The 16,675-nt window shown below is 41.1% G+C and overlaps 2 protein-coding genes across 2 annotated transcripts; both read right to left on the bottom strand.

The window, feature by feature from the left end:
* Positions 1–113: 113 nt before the first annotated feature.
* Positions 114–5,016, bottom strand: gja9a (gap junction protein alpha 9a). Its single transcript, XM_035625989.2, has 2 exons — positions 3,896–5,016; positions 114–3,457 (listed from the first exon to the last, which is right to left on the bottom strand). Exons 1-2 carry the CDS (start codon positions 3,946–3,948, stop codon positions 1,942–1,944), a joined length of 1,569 nt encoding a protein of 522 aa, XP_035481882.2. The 5' UTR covers positions 3,949–5,016; the 3' UTR covers positions 114–1,941.
* An 812-nt stretch (positions 5,017–5,828) lies between these two features.
* Positions 5,829–14,375, bottom strand: rhbdl2 (rhomboid, veinlet-like 2 (Drosophila)). The gene is made up of 8 exons (XM_035626014.2): positions 13,858–14,375; positions 11,965–12,205; positions 9,491–9,639; positions 8,275–8,387; positions 7,999–8,099; positions 7,255–7,315; positions 7,081–7,142; positions 5,829–6,528 (listed from the first exon to the last, which is right to left on the bottom strand). Exons 2-8 carry the CDS (start codon positions 12,193–12,195, stop codon positions 6,349–6,351), a joined length of 897 nt encoding a protein of 298 aa, XP_035481907.2. The 5' UTR covers positions 12,196–12,205; positions 13,858–14,375; the 3' UTR covers positions 5,829–6,348.
* Positions 14,376–16,675: the final 2,300 nt, after the last annotated feature.

Below are 16,675 nucleotides of genomic sequence, written 5' to 3' on the forward strand. Positions count from 1 at the left end.
TGTTCAATTTGGTGCAAATTCACAAAATAATCCAGATTTGGTGGCATAAAATTTTTGGCCTGGGCGGCGGTATGTGCTCTACCGAGAGCTGTTCTAGTTATAAAAATCCTTCTGTATCTTTTAGCCAAAACTAACCACAGCTGAAACTTGAGCCAGTTCTCTTTATTTAAAAAAAATCACATGGATCTGAAATCAGTCATTTTTTTAAATTGGTGAGTCCCTCCATTAATTCATTCATTCCTTTTCATCTACATAACCAGGTTATATTTAATGATCAATTAACGCTATTGTTAGAGTTTAATCTTATTAGGGCTGTAACTCAATTATTTTCATAATTTAATAAATGTGAAATGTTATAAAACACTGCAATACAGTAAAAATAAAAATACTCCCAAAACCCCAAGAGGATGTCCTCAAACATCTTCTCTGACCAACAGTCCAAAACCTACAGAAATTCAGTTTACCATAAGGTACAACAAAGAAAAGCAGCAATTTAAAAAGCTGAAGTTGTCAAATGTTTGCAATATTTACTTGAACAATGACCCAGACGATTCATTGATTTTTCAAAAAAGTGAATTATTTTCTGTAGATAATACGATTAATCAAATAATTGTTTCAGCTCTAATTGTTATAAAAAAAAGTAGAAAGTACCTGACAAAAATATGCTTGTATGTTAATGATTTCATTAACTTGGTAAATGGCTCTAAACCACATTGTCCCCTCTGGTTGTCATGTATATATATTTTTTATTTTGAACCAATAGGATTGTGAAATTTGTATTTAAATGCAATGTACATGAACACTGCAGAAACCCTGATATTACATTACAGTCATTACATGACGTTTTACACTTAAAAAATTAACAAAATAGGCTCAGTAAACAAACAAAGTATAACACTGATACAGAGACAAAAGCAGAGCACATCTGGTTTACTGCCAGGTTGAATCAGATTAAAAAATTTTGAGAGTCAAAACTATCCAGCAGCACAGAAAACAGCAAGTGTTTGTGTTGGTGAGGACAGTGTTTCTGCGTTCGCTGTTTATTGATATGTTCAGGTATCCAACGGCAAATTTATTTAGATATATTAGACACTTCTATGAAAGCCTCACTTACGATAACTCATCTACTGTATATTTGGCCCAGGGCTATCTAACCGTGTGTAAGACCATCAAGATTTATGACGGAACAATTTAACTTTGGTTATATTAATTCTTTCCTGCTAATTTGTGAGCAATGTATGTAGATAGTCACAACTGAAAGTTATTCCAAAGTGAGTAGTTTAAAGTCCTCTGTTATTTCTTACTGTAATATGTCACAAAAAACAGTCATAGCATTAGTTGAACTGCAGTGGTTTTTAAAGCATCATGCCACATTAAAGGGGCAGTAAGTGATACTAAAGCAATACACGTTTTGTAAAGAAAAACAGCAAAGATTTTCCTCACCATGCGTCAGCTGTTGTTATTGTGTGTGCGGCGAAAAGAAATCTGGGTTTTCAGTTCAGCCCTGGCTCTGTAAATCAGTTACAAAAGAATGGTGCAGACCACACCACACAACAGAGAGTTGTGTGAAGTTCGTAAACATCACTCGTTGACACCTTAAGAGACGTGCTAGCGGGTGGAGCTGCAACTCTGCGGTTTTGGCCTAGTGGTTAGTGCGTCGATCTCCCATACGCAAGCGTATACGCGGCCCGGCCAGAGAATTTAAATCACAACAACAACCACAAAGAGAGAAACAAGCTTGCTCCACAATCACTTGCTGCCCCTTTAATTGGATTTAAGTGTTCATTTTTTAAAGTTTCGGACAAAAACGGAACTAAAAGCAGATATTGGCAAACTCTACCCGGTTCGAAAGCCGCTTTCAGTGCTGTTAAATCCACAGGTTCAATATAGAGATAGAAAAGGGCAAATCTGCAACACTGAAGTCTGGGGATAGTTCAAAGTTCAGATCTGCAGGTCCGGCGCTCGCTTGCTGCTTGTGTTACTTGCCATCGATGTTTTGCAGTTGGAGGACGGTGGTCTCTGGTCGTGGCTGGATCCTGAGCTGGACTCACTCAGTGACTCGGGGGTGGAGGGCTGGCTTCGATGTTTGTCGTCCAATTTTGACCGGGTGCGAGTGGACGGAGGTCCGCTGCCGGCTTTCACGCCCCCGTATGAATCTGTGTCAGAGCTCTTGCCCTCCAGCACTGTGAAGCATTTGAAAGAGTCGTGAGTCATCCATGGTTTCCTCGATGCGCTCGCCGGAAGCGTGGGGAGGGAGGACGCGTGAGCTGCCCTCTGTGGGCATTTCGGAGAGTCTGTGCTCCCTCTGTCACTGCCCTCTTCCTGGCTGTGCGGGGGAAGGTGTAAAGAGTCCTTGACCGCCTGCTTTGGATTGATCAGGGAGTCGCAGCGCGGTGAGCAGGGCTCATTGATAGTCGAGGTACCGGTGTGCCTTGGGGGGCTTTGGGCAGCACATCTGCAATCATCCAAATCCTGCTGAGTGGCCTGCTCGCCCTGAAGAGGTAGAAAAGTTGCAGGTTTGATGAGGTTCGGATACACGTTTGTGCCCTGCACCCTCTCCATCAAGAGGTTGTAGTCACTGGGTGCAGAGGTGATCGTCGCCTTCCGGGCGGCACCGGTGCATATTTGCACGACAGATTCTTTCTTATACTTATTGGCGTTGTGGTCATCAAGTTCATCCCTCTCATCTCTCAGGTGAGAGTAGAAGTCCAAGATAGCCTTTTTAATGTTCTTGTAGCCCAGATGCACGATCTCCAAGATGTTCAGGAAGAGGGAGATGGCAGCGATGCATTGCATGAACACCATGAAGACACTTTTCTCCGTTGGTCTGGAGACATAGCAGTCCACAGCATTGGGACAGGGCTCTCGCTCACACTTGAAGAGCGGGTAGAGGTAGAAGCCATATAGGAGATACTGGCCTGTCATGAAGGCCACTTCAACAACCGATCGAGTAACGACGTGAGCCACGTACGTGCGCAGCAGGGAGCCGCTCAGAGGAGCTTTGTTGAGCTTCCCCTGATCCAGCTGTTTCATCTCCCGCTCAATTCTCCTCCTGGCCTCCGCCAACTCCACGTCGACCAGCTCCAGCTCCCGCCGCAGCAGTGCCTTCTTCCTCTGCCGCGCCTTCTCCAGCGCCCGGAGCCTGTAGAGCGCGTGGCCCATGTACACCAACGAGGGGGATGACACGAAGATGACCTGCAGCACCCAGTAGCGGATGAGGGAGATTGGGAAAGCCAGGTCGTAGCACACGTTTCTGCATCCGGGCTGCTCAGTGTTGCATATGAAGTCGGCCTGCTCGTCGTTCCACACGTCCTCCGCTGCCACCCCGAGGACCAGCATGCGAAAGATGAACAGGATGGTGAGCCAGATCTTTCCCACCATAGTGGAGTGGATGTGCACCTCCTCCAAAATCCCCCCAAGGAAGTTCCAGTCCCCCATCTTCACTCTGCCATTGTGACTGGCAGAAAGACAGCAACAGAGATGAAATGATTAGAGAGGAAAATCTGCTGAAACAGTTTAAAGTTGATAGATCTGTAGAGATGATAGTACAATAAACATTAAGGGAAATTAGATTTAAAAAAAAAAAGACAAAAAACTAATTTAATTGTAAAAAATATTTGTGAAAATATATATTTTTTTAAAGTTTTAAAGACTCTGGTATTACAGTACCTCTCAGTTGGAAAAATTAAACGACAAGTAACCAACTTGCAACCTAAAAATGCAGCGCGTCACATGTTTGGTAAAAGGATATATAAAGAGCACACGGAGAGAGGGCTGGTGCATCCAGAGATGTTTCCTCGTCTAATCAGTTGTCCAGTTTGGTCATGATTGAACTACGTATTCCCCTCCGCGCAGCCGTCATGTAAACCCACAGTCCTGTGTCATTTCCATTTACCTTGCAGCGGCATGGACAGACTGCCGGTGGTGACTTAAATCTCCTCTGGTCATGCAGCCCTGACGCGGTCACCAAAAAGTTTTGAAAATCGTTGGCGCCCTCCACATGAGCCCCTGCACATCACCTAAACTCCTGTGACCCGCCTCTGCCTCAATGTTGCCAGCGACAAAGTGGGAGCAACTGAGCAGCTGTTGACAGGGAAGGCTGCCAACACCACAGTGACCAGGGGACGTCGATACCAGCAGCTTCTGCTGCATTTAGATCATGGCCCCCACGGTGATGGAGTCCTAACTGGCTTTAACTCCCAATACTGACCTCGATCTTAGCACATCAGGACTTTTTATTTTTAAATTTGTCATAATAGTTATCTCATCATATTGACAGTTTTTTCCTCCATACACACAAACTCTCGTACATTTAACAGCACGGATGGTGACTGAACATATCTTTGGGGTTGTTCACGTAGGTGTGTGTTGGTTCTAATAGCCAAGCTGTTTCCCAATAGATGCTTTGTAAAGTCAGATCATATGCTCTGACTATGTAAAGCACTCAATTATAGGAGTCTATTTCCTCCATACGTTGAAGCAAAGAGAAGGAAACACAGATACTGATGTGGCTGGAACGCCCCACGTTATCGATACTATAGTCAGTTATCCGCACAGGCCTTGTGCGATCAATAGTTTTCTTCTGTGGTGAAGTGATCGATGGGTCATCATGTCCGATTTCATACTCGGCTGCCCCCTCTCTGGGCGTAATCTAGTTCTGGTGCACTTGACACATTATTTCATCCCATTTACAAGAAATCTATCAGAAAGGATTAGCACCGTGTTTGTTAACTGCTGGTTGTCAACTTTACACAATTATAAATGGCATTAAATGCCTCATTTAAAAAATATGCTTCTTATCTTGGGTCAATCATGATTTTACAGTTTGACACCCATGGTAGGAAGTGCTCGCTATACAGAGCAGGACAAACTCTCCAAAAGTGTGGGAGGTGTAGATGGGGAGTTTCCAGCAGAAGATTGATTGCAACCAGTCCAGCACAAACACATTAGGGGTGCAGAGGGTCACTCTGAGGTGACATGTCCCAGTGCCCCATCACATCAATCAGTTTTCATCAATTATTATAAAATAAATAAATATATATATATATATATATATATATATATATATATATATATATGTATAATAAGTACGAAATTCCACATTCTGAATAAGAAAAAGAAATGCAACACTAATGCAATGACAGATCATACACAGCCATTTTGCCTAATGACGTCACATTAATCTAGATAAGACAACATACCATTCCCCACTGTTTCTGTGTCATGGCAAACAAGTTTGTAATAACTGAAAATTTATGGATTTAATTATATTTATGTGATGAGTTTGGAAACAATTAATTGTTCCAAATACTGTAAAACAGGTGCAAGCAAGTAATTGGTAAACGCGTCCCTGGAGTATCTAACAGCAAACTGTTTTCTTTATCGTTAATTCTGTAAACATCAATCAAAAATCAATAGTACCAGTAATATTTTGAGTTTTAATTCATGGTCTGATAGAACAGAAAGTATACTGTCACTGATAACTCACATTACGTACAAACAACTTTCAGGAGATTGAATTTCCAAAAGCTGGATGTTTATGTTTTAAGCTGCTAAAGTTTTATTTTTCCAAAGGGAAAAAAAAGAAATAAGTATGGCAGAGAAATAAATAAGTTTTATAATGCAGAGTGTAAGGAGCCAGTTTCAGTCACATCCTGTTGACAGGATGTGACTGAAGGCCTGATGGTAAATCAGCTCTTGTGCTTAACAAAAGGAAAAGGCGATATTAATCAACATTAATCCCTTTGTCCCTGAAACTTCTCTGTAAACTCTTCTCGTTACTGCCGTCACACAACAACTCAACCGACATGTCTGAACAAACGTGTCTGTAAAATTTAGTGTTTAATGATTTCACCACATTTAAGGCACATGTTCGGAAAATACTGGAAGTACATTAGTGTCAACAACAGAAAATTTGTGAGGGCATTAATATTATTCCAAACAGTCTAGCCATTATTTCCTATTAAGGCAAATGCCATAAACAGGGACCAGTGAGTTCATTAATATCCACAAAAAGCTAAATCTAACAAACAAAATAGACGTAGCCACAGCAAAGATCCTATTTGTAATAAGAGAAATATCAGTTCAAGTGTATTCACTTTAAAAAGGCACATTTCATAATAGACTTTCTAAAACTTTCTACAATAATAGCCCGTTGCGATGCTGCACATAAAAAGCAGGGGGCACCCCTCCACTCGAACTCACAACATGAATTAGATTTTCCAAAAATAATATACATTCACTAAATCTCTGAAGAGCAACTTTGATCTGAACAGGTCAGTAAAACAGCTTCCTGAGTCAATACCACAATAAAGGCTTCTAGTGATTGTTTGTTTCAGCCTCACGGCCCTACGGTGCTGGTGAGAGAAAGATATTGAAGAGCACAGCGAAGACAACAAAGACCACGTAGCCCACTATACACAGCCAGAACCGTGGGTCTTTGAGCAGCTTCTTGTTGTAGGCGCTGAAGAAGACGTAGCCGATGGTCATCCCTGCCACAATTCCACCAAAATGAGCCACGAAGGACACCTGAGAGGAGAGAACATGAAGTCAGGTGGTAGATTTTAGCCTGTGGGCCTTATCGTAAAGCTCAATTGAACCCCCCCACCCCCCCGGACAGCTGACATCCGACCTCCCTGAAAATCTGGTGAACACCAAAAAGCTTGCAGGACTGGTTCAACAGCCAAAACAATCTAGTGGCAGGGGAAGAGTGGAAGGAGATGACATAGAAGGGGAGGGAAGAAGTAATCCGGGGTTTTCGAGTCTGTGGTAATCAGCTGGAAAGACAATAAAGCTTTGTCAAAGAGGAAGACGAAACTGCACGCGGCCGGAGTGGGCTCAACATTTACTGATTCAAAGGGTAGCAGGGGGATTTTACAGTGTCTCTCAATTAGTCGTGCCCATAGAGACAGGTATGAATCAAGTCCCAGCAGGAGCTGCTGTTCTTGCCTGGAGCCACAAGCAAATAAAGTCAACACCAAACAAACAGTCAGGTTGGGGGAGGTTCGCTGGATTAACCAGGTCTATTGTGGGTCTGAAAATGTTTTGTGTTTTCTCAAGAAGAAAAGTCATATACTTTACCTTCATACCAGCCTCATCTTGGACAAATCTCCTGTAGAAGGCAAATCCAAAATCTGTGCCGACTGGAAAAAGAAAATGGTGTCAAATAATTTAGATTAAAAAAAAAAAGAATAAAAAAAAAAAGGTATGCTCAAAGCAATTTGAAAAAAATTAAAAAACGGAAGAATAACCTACCTATGATCACTATGACCATGATACGAAACACTCCGAGGAGAGGAATCATCTCTCGGAAATTCTGTGAATTGAAACGGTGACCAGCGGTGAAGAGCACAGCGGATATTTTAATTTTCAAAGTGCATCGAACAGAAATATAGAGCCTGACACGGTGAAGGTTTGCTTCATCACACAGCAGAAAGGGCACAGGTTTACGACAATATACATGGACAACAAAATTCTGACGGGGCTGAATATTTGCTTTGTATCACTGGTCCATATGACTGTACACAAGTTTTGCAATTATGCTATTAATGATTATTTTCATTTTTGATTCTTCTGCCAATACTTTTTTGGAGTTAGTCTATAAAAAGTGAAAAAAATAGAGCACATTGCTGTTACAATTGTTAATTTTCTGTTCGACCTTCCATGATTTTAGTTTATGATTGTATATGATGAAGAAAAGCATCAAATCATTATACTATAGAAGCTTGAATCAGAAAAGGTTGAAAAATGACAGAATTATTTGATTATCAAAACAGTTGCCAATTGGTTGACCGATAACCAATTGCTGCTGCTCTATCGACTTAATAATGGTGAATTTGTTTTAAATGTTAATTCTGTATATATCCATCAAAAAAAAAGTTCTTTGCTTGCTCATGAGTTGAAGGCCTCTGTTCCACTACAGTGAACTACACATTCATAATTGTAATTATGTAATTATAATTATGTACACAAACTGATGTTTACACCACCTCAACTCACCACCACTGCGTTCATGAAATAGCCTCCTATTAGGGCGTAGACGCCCCCAGAGGCCCCCACCAGCGCACTGAGAGGATCAAAGATGGAGCTGGCCAACGAGCCTGAGGAGAGTGAGACACGACTTTGAACATTTCTGACGGCCAGGACTCGAACTCCAGCTCAAACAGGAAAAACTTCTTCAGGACGACTGGTGTGAAGAATTCATAAACCATCTTCGCTCAGCTTAATTCGCTTCATGTGCTGTAGTTGAGAAAGAAAAAGCCAAGTGTTCCTTACCAGCCAGGACGCCAGCAAGGTAAACCATTCCCACTTCGAAGCCTTTGTGGACCAGTTCCAGAGGGATACCAAGCAGCAGCTGCATCAGCAGGTTTCCAAAAATGTGCTCCACACTAGAAAAGTGAAGGTGGGGAACAGGTTCAAGTCGTGTACATGTGCAGTGGAGAAAAAGGACAGAAACACCTGTTGCCCTGCAGTGAATATTCATATATACACACTGTCATTCCTCAAATGTCGTTATCTAACCCTCATGACAAAGAAATGCAATTGAGGCTTGATAGTTTACAGGTTAACCAGAAACCATGAATAAAAAAGAAAACAAATACGACCGAATATATAGAACTTGATCTTCTAATCTTTTCCAAATTGTTTATTGTGTAAAAAGTTTTCATGTTGGCACTTATCATCAAACATAAACACAGATACCAAGAAGTCTGTGAAAGGCTCATGCCGGACGATTTTTGACTGCCCGGGCTCGAGTAATTTTCTAAAATAATGAAGGTTATTAAAGGTTAGTTTGATGTTTTTCTATGCTTTTACTGTTGTGAACAAATCCCATGGAAAGACGACAACCAGCCAACGCATTAACACCATCCCTAGTTTGACTAGTTTAGGATCACACAAACTAACATTTTAGACCTTTTTGTGCCTCGGCAACTTGAAAACTAAAAATATAGAATATTGCAGAGAACAAATATCCCGTTTGGTGTTTTCAGACACTCGTCGTCGTTCCTCATTGCTCATCTTGTTTTCCTGTGTAGTCATGACTTTTGGGTTTCCTGTTCTATTTCTTTTGTTTTGATGTTTTTCAAAACATTTTTTCCTGCCACATCACATGACTTTGTGGTCATCTGACAAATGTGCCCATAATTCAGATAATAACTATCTGGCCTCTCTGTACTTCCACAAATAACCTTTAGAAAACAGAAAACTACTGTACCACTAACTCAATAGCACTCAGCATCATAGGACTCGCTTTTGTAGTAAGCGATTGGTGCATCAGTTAAAAAAACAAAACACTGAATGAAGTAATGCAGCAGGAGAGGAAGTGTCAAAATAATGACAACATTTACCGAACACAGGAAAGACGAAAAGGTGAAGTGCTGAGAATCTACAAAAGTGACGTATCAACGCCTCTGAAGATTATGAGCTTCACCAGACTTTTACCACTTTTGACTCTGACGCGAGCTCTCGTCATGTAATGACAGTGTCTTACCCAGCGTGGACAAACATGTAGGAGAAGAAGCGCCACGCTTCCTGCCGGTTCTCAGGCTTGTAGGACAGGGGGCTGTTCCAGATGCCCTCATCCAGCGTCACCCATTGTTTCTGAGGCTTCCACACGGCGTAGTAGATAAACACTGCCAACTGACAAAGAGCAGACAGAAAAATGAAGGAATGAATTATGGGATTCCCAAGACACGTTAGAAGCTGTGTGTACATTGTAGGGCGTGAGGCTGAATCCCAAACAGCTGAGAAAACAATGAGGAGTGAATTTGTTATGCAGATGTCGATGGTTTCGCTTCACCAAGACGATTCTCCCACGGAGTCGACCCAGAGGATTCCCCAGTGTGATCGGACGGAGCCGCTCAGATGTTTTTGAATGCTTATACACAAACCAAGGGACTCAACGCTGAGAAAGAACACAAGCTCAGTCCATCTTTTTTTCTGGGTAGAAAAAGTATTCACAGACATCCATAATGCCGCCGTGACACTGGGACATCTGTGAGCTGCTCCTCCCCACGTATGAACAGTTAACGTGCTAAATTATAAGAAAGAAAATGACAATTGAAAAACTGACCTTTTTGAATAAATCTCCTCAAAAGATTTTGAATGATTTAATCTCCCTATTTAACATTCATAAGCACTACACACACATTTAACAAACATATTCATAGATCAATTTGTACCAAACTATAATGTAGTTTTAAACCATCTCATTCAGAATCAGTATTGGTCAATTATAGAATATATGTTTTACTATATTCTCATTCATCATTATTCTGTTGTACAACACAAATCCTGGCATCTTTTGCACCTTCCTGTTTTTGGTAACTTTGGTAATTAAAAGCACTGATATTATGTACATTATTTCTATTTCTATTCCTTTTATTTTTGTATAGTTTTGCTGTTCTTACATTTTTAATATTGGTGTGCTTTCACAGTGTGGGATCTATCTATCTATTGTCTGTATATATTTGACTAATGGATGTCCACAGAACGATTTACAGTACAAATCATTAATAGATGCCTACAATTACATTATAATGTGTTAGGAACCTACATTATTTTTTGATATACTGCATATAAGTTATTGATAGGTTTCGTCAAAATACAATAAAATAAAGAATGACAAAAGTGTTAACAGCAGTTGCCCATAAGTAGCTGGTAAACAATGTCCAACACAAAGAAATCACATTATCTGACACACACATATATATATATATATATATATATATATATATATATATATATATATTTGCTGTATCAGGGCTGTTTAAAATTCTCATGGCGTCTGGAATAAAACCAAACTTCCCAGTGTTTGTTTAACATACAGGCAATATTCAAGTCATAATAAATGACGGGAGGGGGGTCGTCCAATCTGCTCAGTAAAGCTCTCTTTAAAGCCACAGTTACGAAGAGAAATCACTCACTGATCCTCCACATTCCAACACATGTGTTTATTCACCTGAATCAGACACGCGGTGGTTTTCTGTTTACACACTGAGGGAGAGCGGCTCTGAATCCCACCGGTGAGGATCAACTGTACCCACTTTAACCTGAAGCTACTACTCATGGAAACCAGCGCTTTCCTTGACATCATGCACTTTATAACATGTGATGAATCAGGACATTCAGAGGAGGCGGCACAGACGCCAGAAGAGACTGAAAGAAATCAAAGGAGAGCGAGCACGACTGTAGAAGAGATTTTCTACGGAAGAGTGTTAGGGCCAAGTATGAGAGAGAGAGAGAGAGAGAGAGAAAAGACCCCCCCCCATTCTGAGAATAAAGTTGATATGTCAAGAGTAAAGGTAAACTGAATAACAGGAGGATTTTTTCCACCATTTCGAGAATAAAGTTGAAAAATCAAGAATTAAGTCTATATAGTTTATTTCCTTGTTGCTAAAACTGATTCTGAAGAACTATTTCATCAATTCATCTACACAAGTCTTTTTGTGGAGGCAGTCATGTGCATTAATGTTAGCAGTTCTATATATTTTCCCACTTTAATATATCAAACGACTCCACTCAGAATTTGAGATTCATATTCGACTTTGTCCTGGATATGTAAAAGAAAATAATTATACAGATTTTATTCTTGCAATTCAAAACCGTGAAAAAAATGATATCTTTTCTCATTTTCTTTTCTCATGGCTGGCCCCCATACTCTTCCATACTTCTCAGTTTACAGCTCAGTCATATTTTCAAAAAACTGTAGCTATAAACAGTCAAATAAGACTAATTGTTTCCTGAAACGTTATGATTCAAACATATTCAACCCATGCTTCCATAGCTTCACCTCCACATCTGCTCAGCTACATGCAAAGCAAATCTATACAGTAATTAACACGGTGGCAGCATATAAGCTGAATGTAGGCTGCATGTTGTATATTTAGATCACAGAATCCATACTGGCCGTCCGAGCACTCGTACGGCACTCATGTGTGTCGTGCACATTAAGGGCAGGACTACCTCTCCGATACTGATGAGGATGATGAAGATGGGGGGCGGACAGCAGTTAGTGCGTTCAAGGTACTTGCTGCGCGAGTCTTCCGGAAGCATCCACTTGGACACGGACTGCTGGAACCTCTCGCAGCAGCCCGGCTTCCTACCGCCGGCGGGCTTGTCCTCTTCGCCCCTCAGCGGTCTCCCATCTCGGTCCACAGGAAACGGCTCCTGCTGCTCGACGTCTATGTCGCCCATCGCTGCTGTCCTGCAGAAAGGAGATTGTACATGTCAGACTTAGGCCTGGGTTCATGTGATGGTACCTCGAGACCAGCAGGGGCGGGTTCATAAGCTTTTGAATCAAGGCGCCACACTGGGGCACATTTGTGAAAATCATGTCAGAGTCTAATTTAAAGCAGTGGTTCTTGGTAATAATTAACTATACATTATCAGGGCTTATATTGTTTAATCGGTGTAATAAGTTAATGCCAAATATAGAATTTTAACATTAATATCCACAAATAGCTGCTATTTGGATCTATTTGGACAAATGCGAGACAATTGGCCACTGGACACAAACCTATAGATGGCCCTCCACCCCTGCTACATTCAGTAGCACATAGACACCCACACTTCAAGAGATGTAAAGTATTCTGTGGTCTTATCATGTCTCTTAGTAGTTGTTTGGAGTCACTTTGTGGTCATATTATTTCACTTTGTTGTCTTTTTGTGTCTCTTTTTAGTCAGGTTACATCTCTTTTGAATTGTTTAAAGTCTTGTTTCTGTAGCCACTGTGTATTATTATATTGTTCATTTTTCTCCACAGCATTTATTTTACTGCTATAGTTAGGTACAAATACAAAATAAAAAAAGGGTGTAAAATAACATATAAGACACCATTCTGCATAATGACTATTTCTACTTGTGATACTTAAAAGTACATTATTACAAATACTATTAAGCTGGTGGAGAAAACACATTCAATAGGACAGCCTTTTATCAGTGATGGAAGAAGTATTCTAACCTTTTTATTTATTTATGGTTTGATAGGGATAGACACAGTACACATAGACAAACAGCTGTCCAGTGTAAGTATCACAGTGTTTATAGTAGATACTCATTTGCAACACCTGTCCCTCAAAGGTCTTTTATGAAAATATGAGATTAAACTGAGAGATAAAAGTTTGAGATTAAACAGAGCAATAAAAAAGGTGACAAATACAATATACAATAATACTTAAGTACGAGTAGCAGTAACATAAATAACTTTAAGTCCTGCATAGGTATTAGCATCTAAATATATATTTAACAAATTATGCAGTGGCCCATTTGAGAAAAGTCTATGATGAATACTGTTGGATAATGCCTAAGGATGCATAAATGTGTAAACATCACGAATGCTGCAGCTGGTAAAGGTGGAGATAACTCCAACTACTTAATATACTGCTGGGTGGCTTGAAACAATAGATCCGATTGTATTAGTTGATTTGTAATAATAATAATAATAATAATAATAATAATAGTTAAACAACAATAATAACAATAAGCGTCATCATCTGAATCTGAGAAGTAACCAAAACTGCAGTGGGGTACAAGGTGTCTTATTTATAGAAGTATCATGGAAGCACCTGATCTTTGTACTTAACTGCAAGTAGTGTACACAGTACTAGAGTAGAAGTAATCTACTTAGTTACCCTCCACCACTGCATCTCACAGTAATGACACTGAGTTACAGCAGCAGCAGCAGCATGTTAATTGGCGTTTGCTTCCTGTTTACTGGGCGTTGCTGGGTCCGAGTCTCAGACGCACGGCAACGTCTAAGCAGCTCGTTACCACAGTCGAGAAAAAAAAGAAGATAATTCAAGTAAAAAAAAAAGCATTTGAAGTTTTCAATGAAATGAGCGGTAACTCAATACTCACCTGAGAAGTCAACAGCAGGAACAGTGCAGATGGCTCCGGGCGATCGATCCCAAGCGCATGGAAATCAACCGATTCAAGCAGATCTATGACCGATTCAAGCAGATCTATGTGCACGCGCTCATGCACTCTGTGAGTTAATAAAAAGAAGAAACCTCACAAAAAACCTGTCCAACACTATTCCTCCATGACAACTGGGACTCCTTAAAGCCCGACCGTGCCCGTGACATCGGAAGAAAGGAAAGAAAAAAAGAAAAAAAAGAAAGGAAGAAAAAAACTGAAGCACACTAGGAGATAATTATAGCTCTTTCATTGGCGCTTCCTTCCTCGGGTCTGGAACAAACCTCTGGCGGTTTCTCTCTCTTCCCCTCGGCCGCGGTGGAGAGACCGTACGACGCCGATGTCCGTCTGCAGCGCGCGCACAGTTCACCTGCTTCCTCCCAGCGCCACACCTGGGAGCCGTGACGTCACCGGCAAGGTGGGGCCTCCTTATCCAGAAGCAGCAGCAGCTGCGGCGGGACAGGTCTCCTCCTCCTCCTCCTCCTCCTCTTCCTCATCCTCCTCCTCTTCCTCCCTACACCGGAAGAAGCAGTGAACGCGAGCCATCTTTGATCCGAGGTGTTTTATGTGAAGCCAGATTCAAATTCTAGCACTTCAAGCTTTAATTAGTGCCAGTGATGTCTCACCTGGCACTCGCCGCCAGGTGGCGCAGGAGCCCACGTTAAAGAATAATGGACCGGTGTACCAAAAAAAAGAAATGTTGACATGGCGGATGGTTGGTGCAACAGCAACTCATATACCACATAAACTTCTCAAGTCGCTTGTATGTCAATCGAACCAACACCTTCACAACCGCTCTGCTCCATTTTGCGAGGTTCGTAAGAGCGCGGTGCTAATAATGCCTAATAGTCGCGGGTTCCATCCCCGTACGGGCCATTTCCGGCGTGCTTTCAATTTCGATCACAGATAATGAAAACTCAATCTGTGTGATTGTTTCCTTCACCATCATGACCAACCCAGAACCACATCACCAGACATTATATAAAACATACAACAATGGGAGCTGCAACTGCTATTCACATATGCAAACCTTCAAATCTAAAAGTTTCTGACTGTTTATAGATTATTTTATTTTTTGTCCAAGGTTGACAAATACTCATTTTGCAGTGATACAGTGGCTTAAATGGAGACATGGACGCGGCTTCTTCTGAATATTCGCCAGGGTAAACAACATCCAGTCCTTTTCTGACACTTTAAGGATGTAACATCATAGAGTGTATATCTGGGTTGGGCAAATCATTTTCCCAATGGGCCACATGAGAAACAGGGACAGTTGTGGAGGGCCGGACCAATAGGCTAAACTCAATTCTGCTCAACATTAATTTTATCTCTTAATAAAAAGCAGTAAACTGTAAGGTCTTTGATAAGCTTCGACTGGTAAGAGTAAATTTTATGATTAGGACATAAAAAAAAGTGAAGCAGACATAGTACAAAATGCAATTATGTCACTATTTAATCAATATCCACAAAAGCAATTGTTAACAAAATGTGCATGTTTTTGCCATTTTTCAAAGAACAGCATTAAATTAACTTTATACAAAGTGTTATTATCTTTTTGTTTGTAGTCTTACTACCTCATTTGCTGTTCTTCAGTTGTTTTATCTTGTTCAATGAGAGAAATCTAGTCTGTGCTGGGCTTGAACAAGTGCACTGAAGTCAGGTTGAATGTCAGAGGTGGATATGCGAAGGACAGCTGACAGGTGATCATCAGTGAGAGAAGATCTGTATTTGTTAAACTTCATCACTGAAAATGTTTGTTTACATATGTAGGTCGATCCAAAGAGAACCAACATCTTCTGAGCATGCCTCCTCATGTGTGTAAAGTTCTCCTCTTTGAGAGAAGAATAGAAATCCAGCAGTGATACCGACTTAAAGCGCTCTGACAGCACTGTATCTGACTGCAGGTCAAAGAGTTCGAGCTGAACATCACTAGGTGCATTGTCCACACTGCAAGTGAAGGGAGACGAAATCATGTGCATTCAACCCTCAACTTTTTGTTCTCGTCTAGTCTTGAAATCGCCTTGAAAACTCACCATGCAGTGCCACTAACATGGATGAGTACCTGCAGAGGTGATCGGTCGATGGTGTTGCTTCTTTCAGGGTTTGCATGTGAGTGAGAGTGTTACCCTCCAACTGCCTTGAGAGAAACTGCAACTTTCTCATGAAAGCCTTCACCAGGCTGTGCATTTCATGTGCATTTCATGTGCATATAGGCCCTTGCCTTGCAGTTTGGTGTTTAGTTCATTCATTAGTGCAGTCACATCAACAGCAAATGCAAGATCAGCCATCCAGTTTACATCTGAGAGCTCTGGGATGTCTTTGCCTTTCATATCACAAAACTCTTGAATCTCTGATCTCAGGTCCCATACTCTTAAGCACCTTGCCCAGGCTGAGCCACCTGACAGCTGTGTGGTAGCCTATGTCACCATGTTCAGTTTCATGCTCCTCCAAAAGTGACAAACTGCCTGGGATTTAATGCTCTTGCCCTGATGAAGTAAACTGTTTTGGTTTTAACATCAATAACATGGTTCAGTTTTAGCACTGGCTTACACAACACATTCTGATGTATAATACAATGCAAAAATACCAATTTCAGTTCTGATTTCACTTCGGTCACTTTATCTTGCATCCGCTTCAAAAGGCAGACATTTTTTCCTGTCAGATTCGGACAACCATCGGTTGTAACACATGCCAGTTTGTCCCATTTAAGTCCCAGTTTGTCGAAACATGCATTTACCTCAGTGAACAAATCACTCCCCGT

The sequence above is a fragment of the Scophthalmus maximus genome, chromosome 1 (genome assembly GCF_022379125.1).
Source record: "Scophthalmus maximus strain ysfricsl-2021 chromosome 1, ASM2237912v1, whole genome shotgun sequence".
In the NCBI taxonomy this organism is placed as follows: domain Eukaryota; kingdom Metazoa; phylum Chordata; class Actinopteri; order Pleuronectiformes; family Scophthalmidae; genus Scophthalmus; species Scophthalmus maximus.

Coding starts and splice junctions, on each gene's coding strand:
- gja9a (XM_035625989.2), bottom strand. CDS start 3,948: ATGACCAGAGGAGATTTAAGTCACCACCGGCAGTCTGTCCATGCCGCT. Junction 3,458..3,895: donor TCTGTCCATGCCGCTGCAAG/GTAAATGGAAAT, acceptor TCTTTCTGCCAG/TCACAATGGCAGAGTGAAGA.
- rhbdl2 (XM_035626014.2), bottom strand. CDS start 12,195: ATGGGCGACATAGACGTCGAGCAGCAGGAGCCGTTTCCTGTGGACCGA. Junction 8,388..9,490: donor TACATGTTTGTCCACGCTGG/GTAAGACACTGT, acceptor TCACTTTTCTAG/TGTGGAGCACATTTTTGGAA. Junction 6,529..7,080: donor AAGATGAGGCTGGTATGAAG/GTAAAGTATATG, acceptor CTCTCCTCTCAG/GTGTCCTTCGTGGCTCATTT.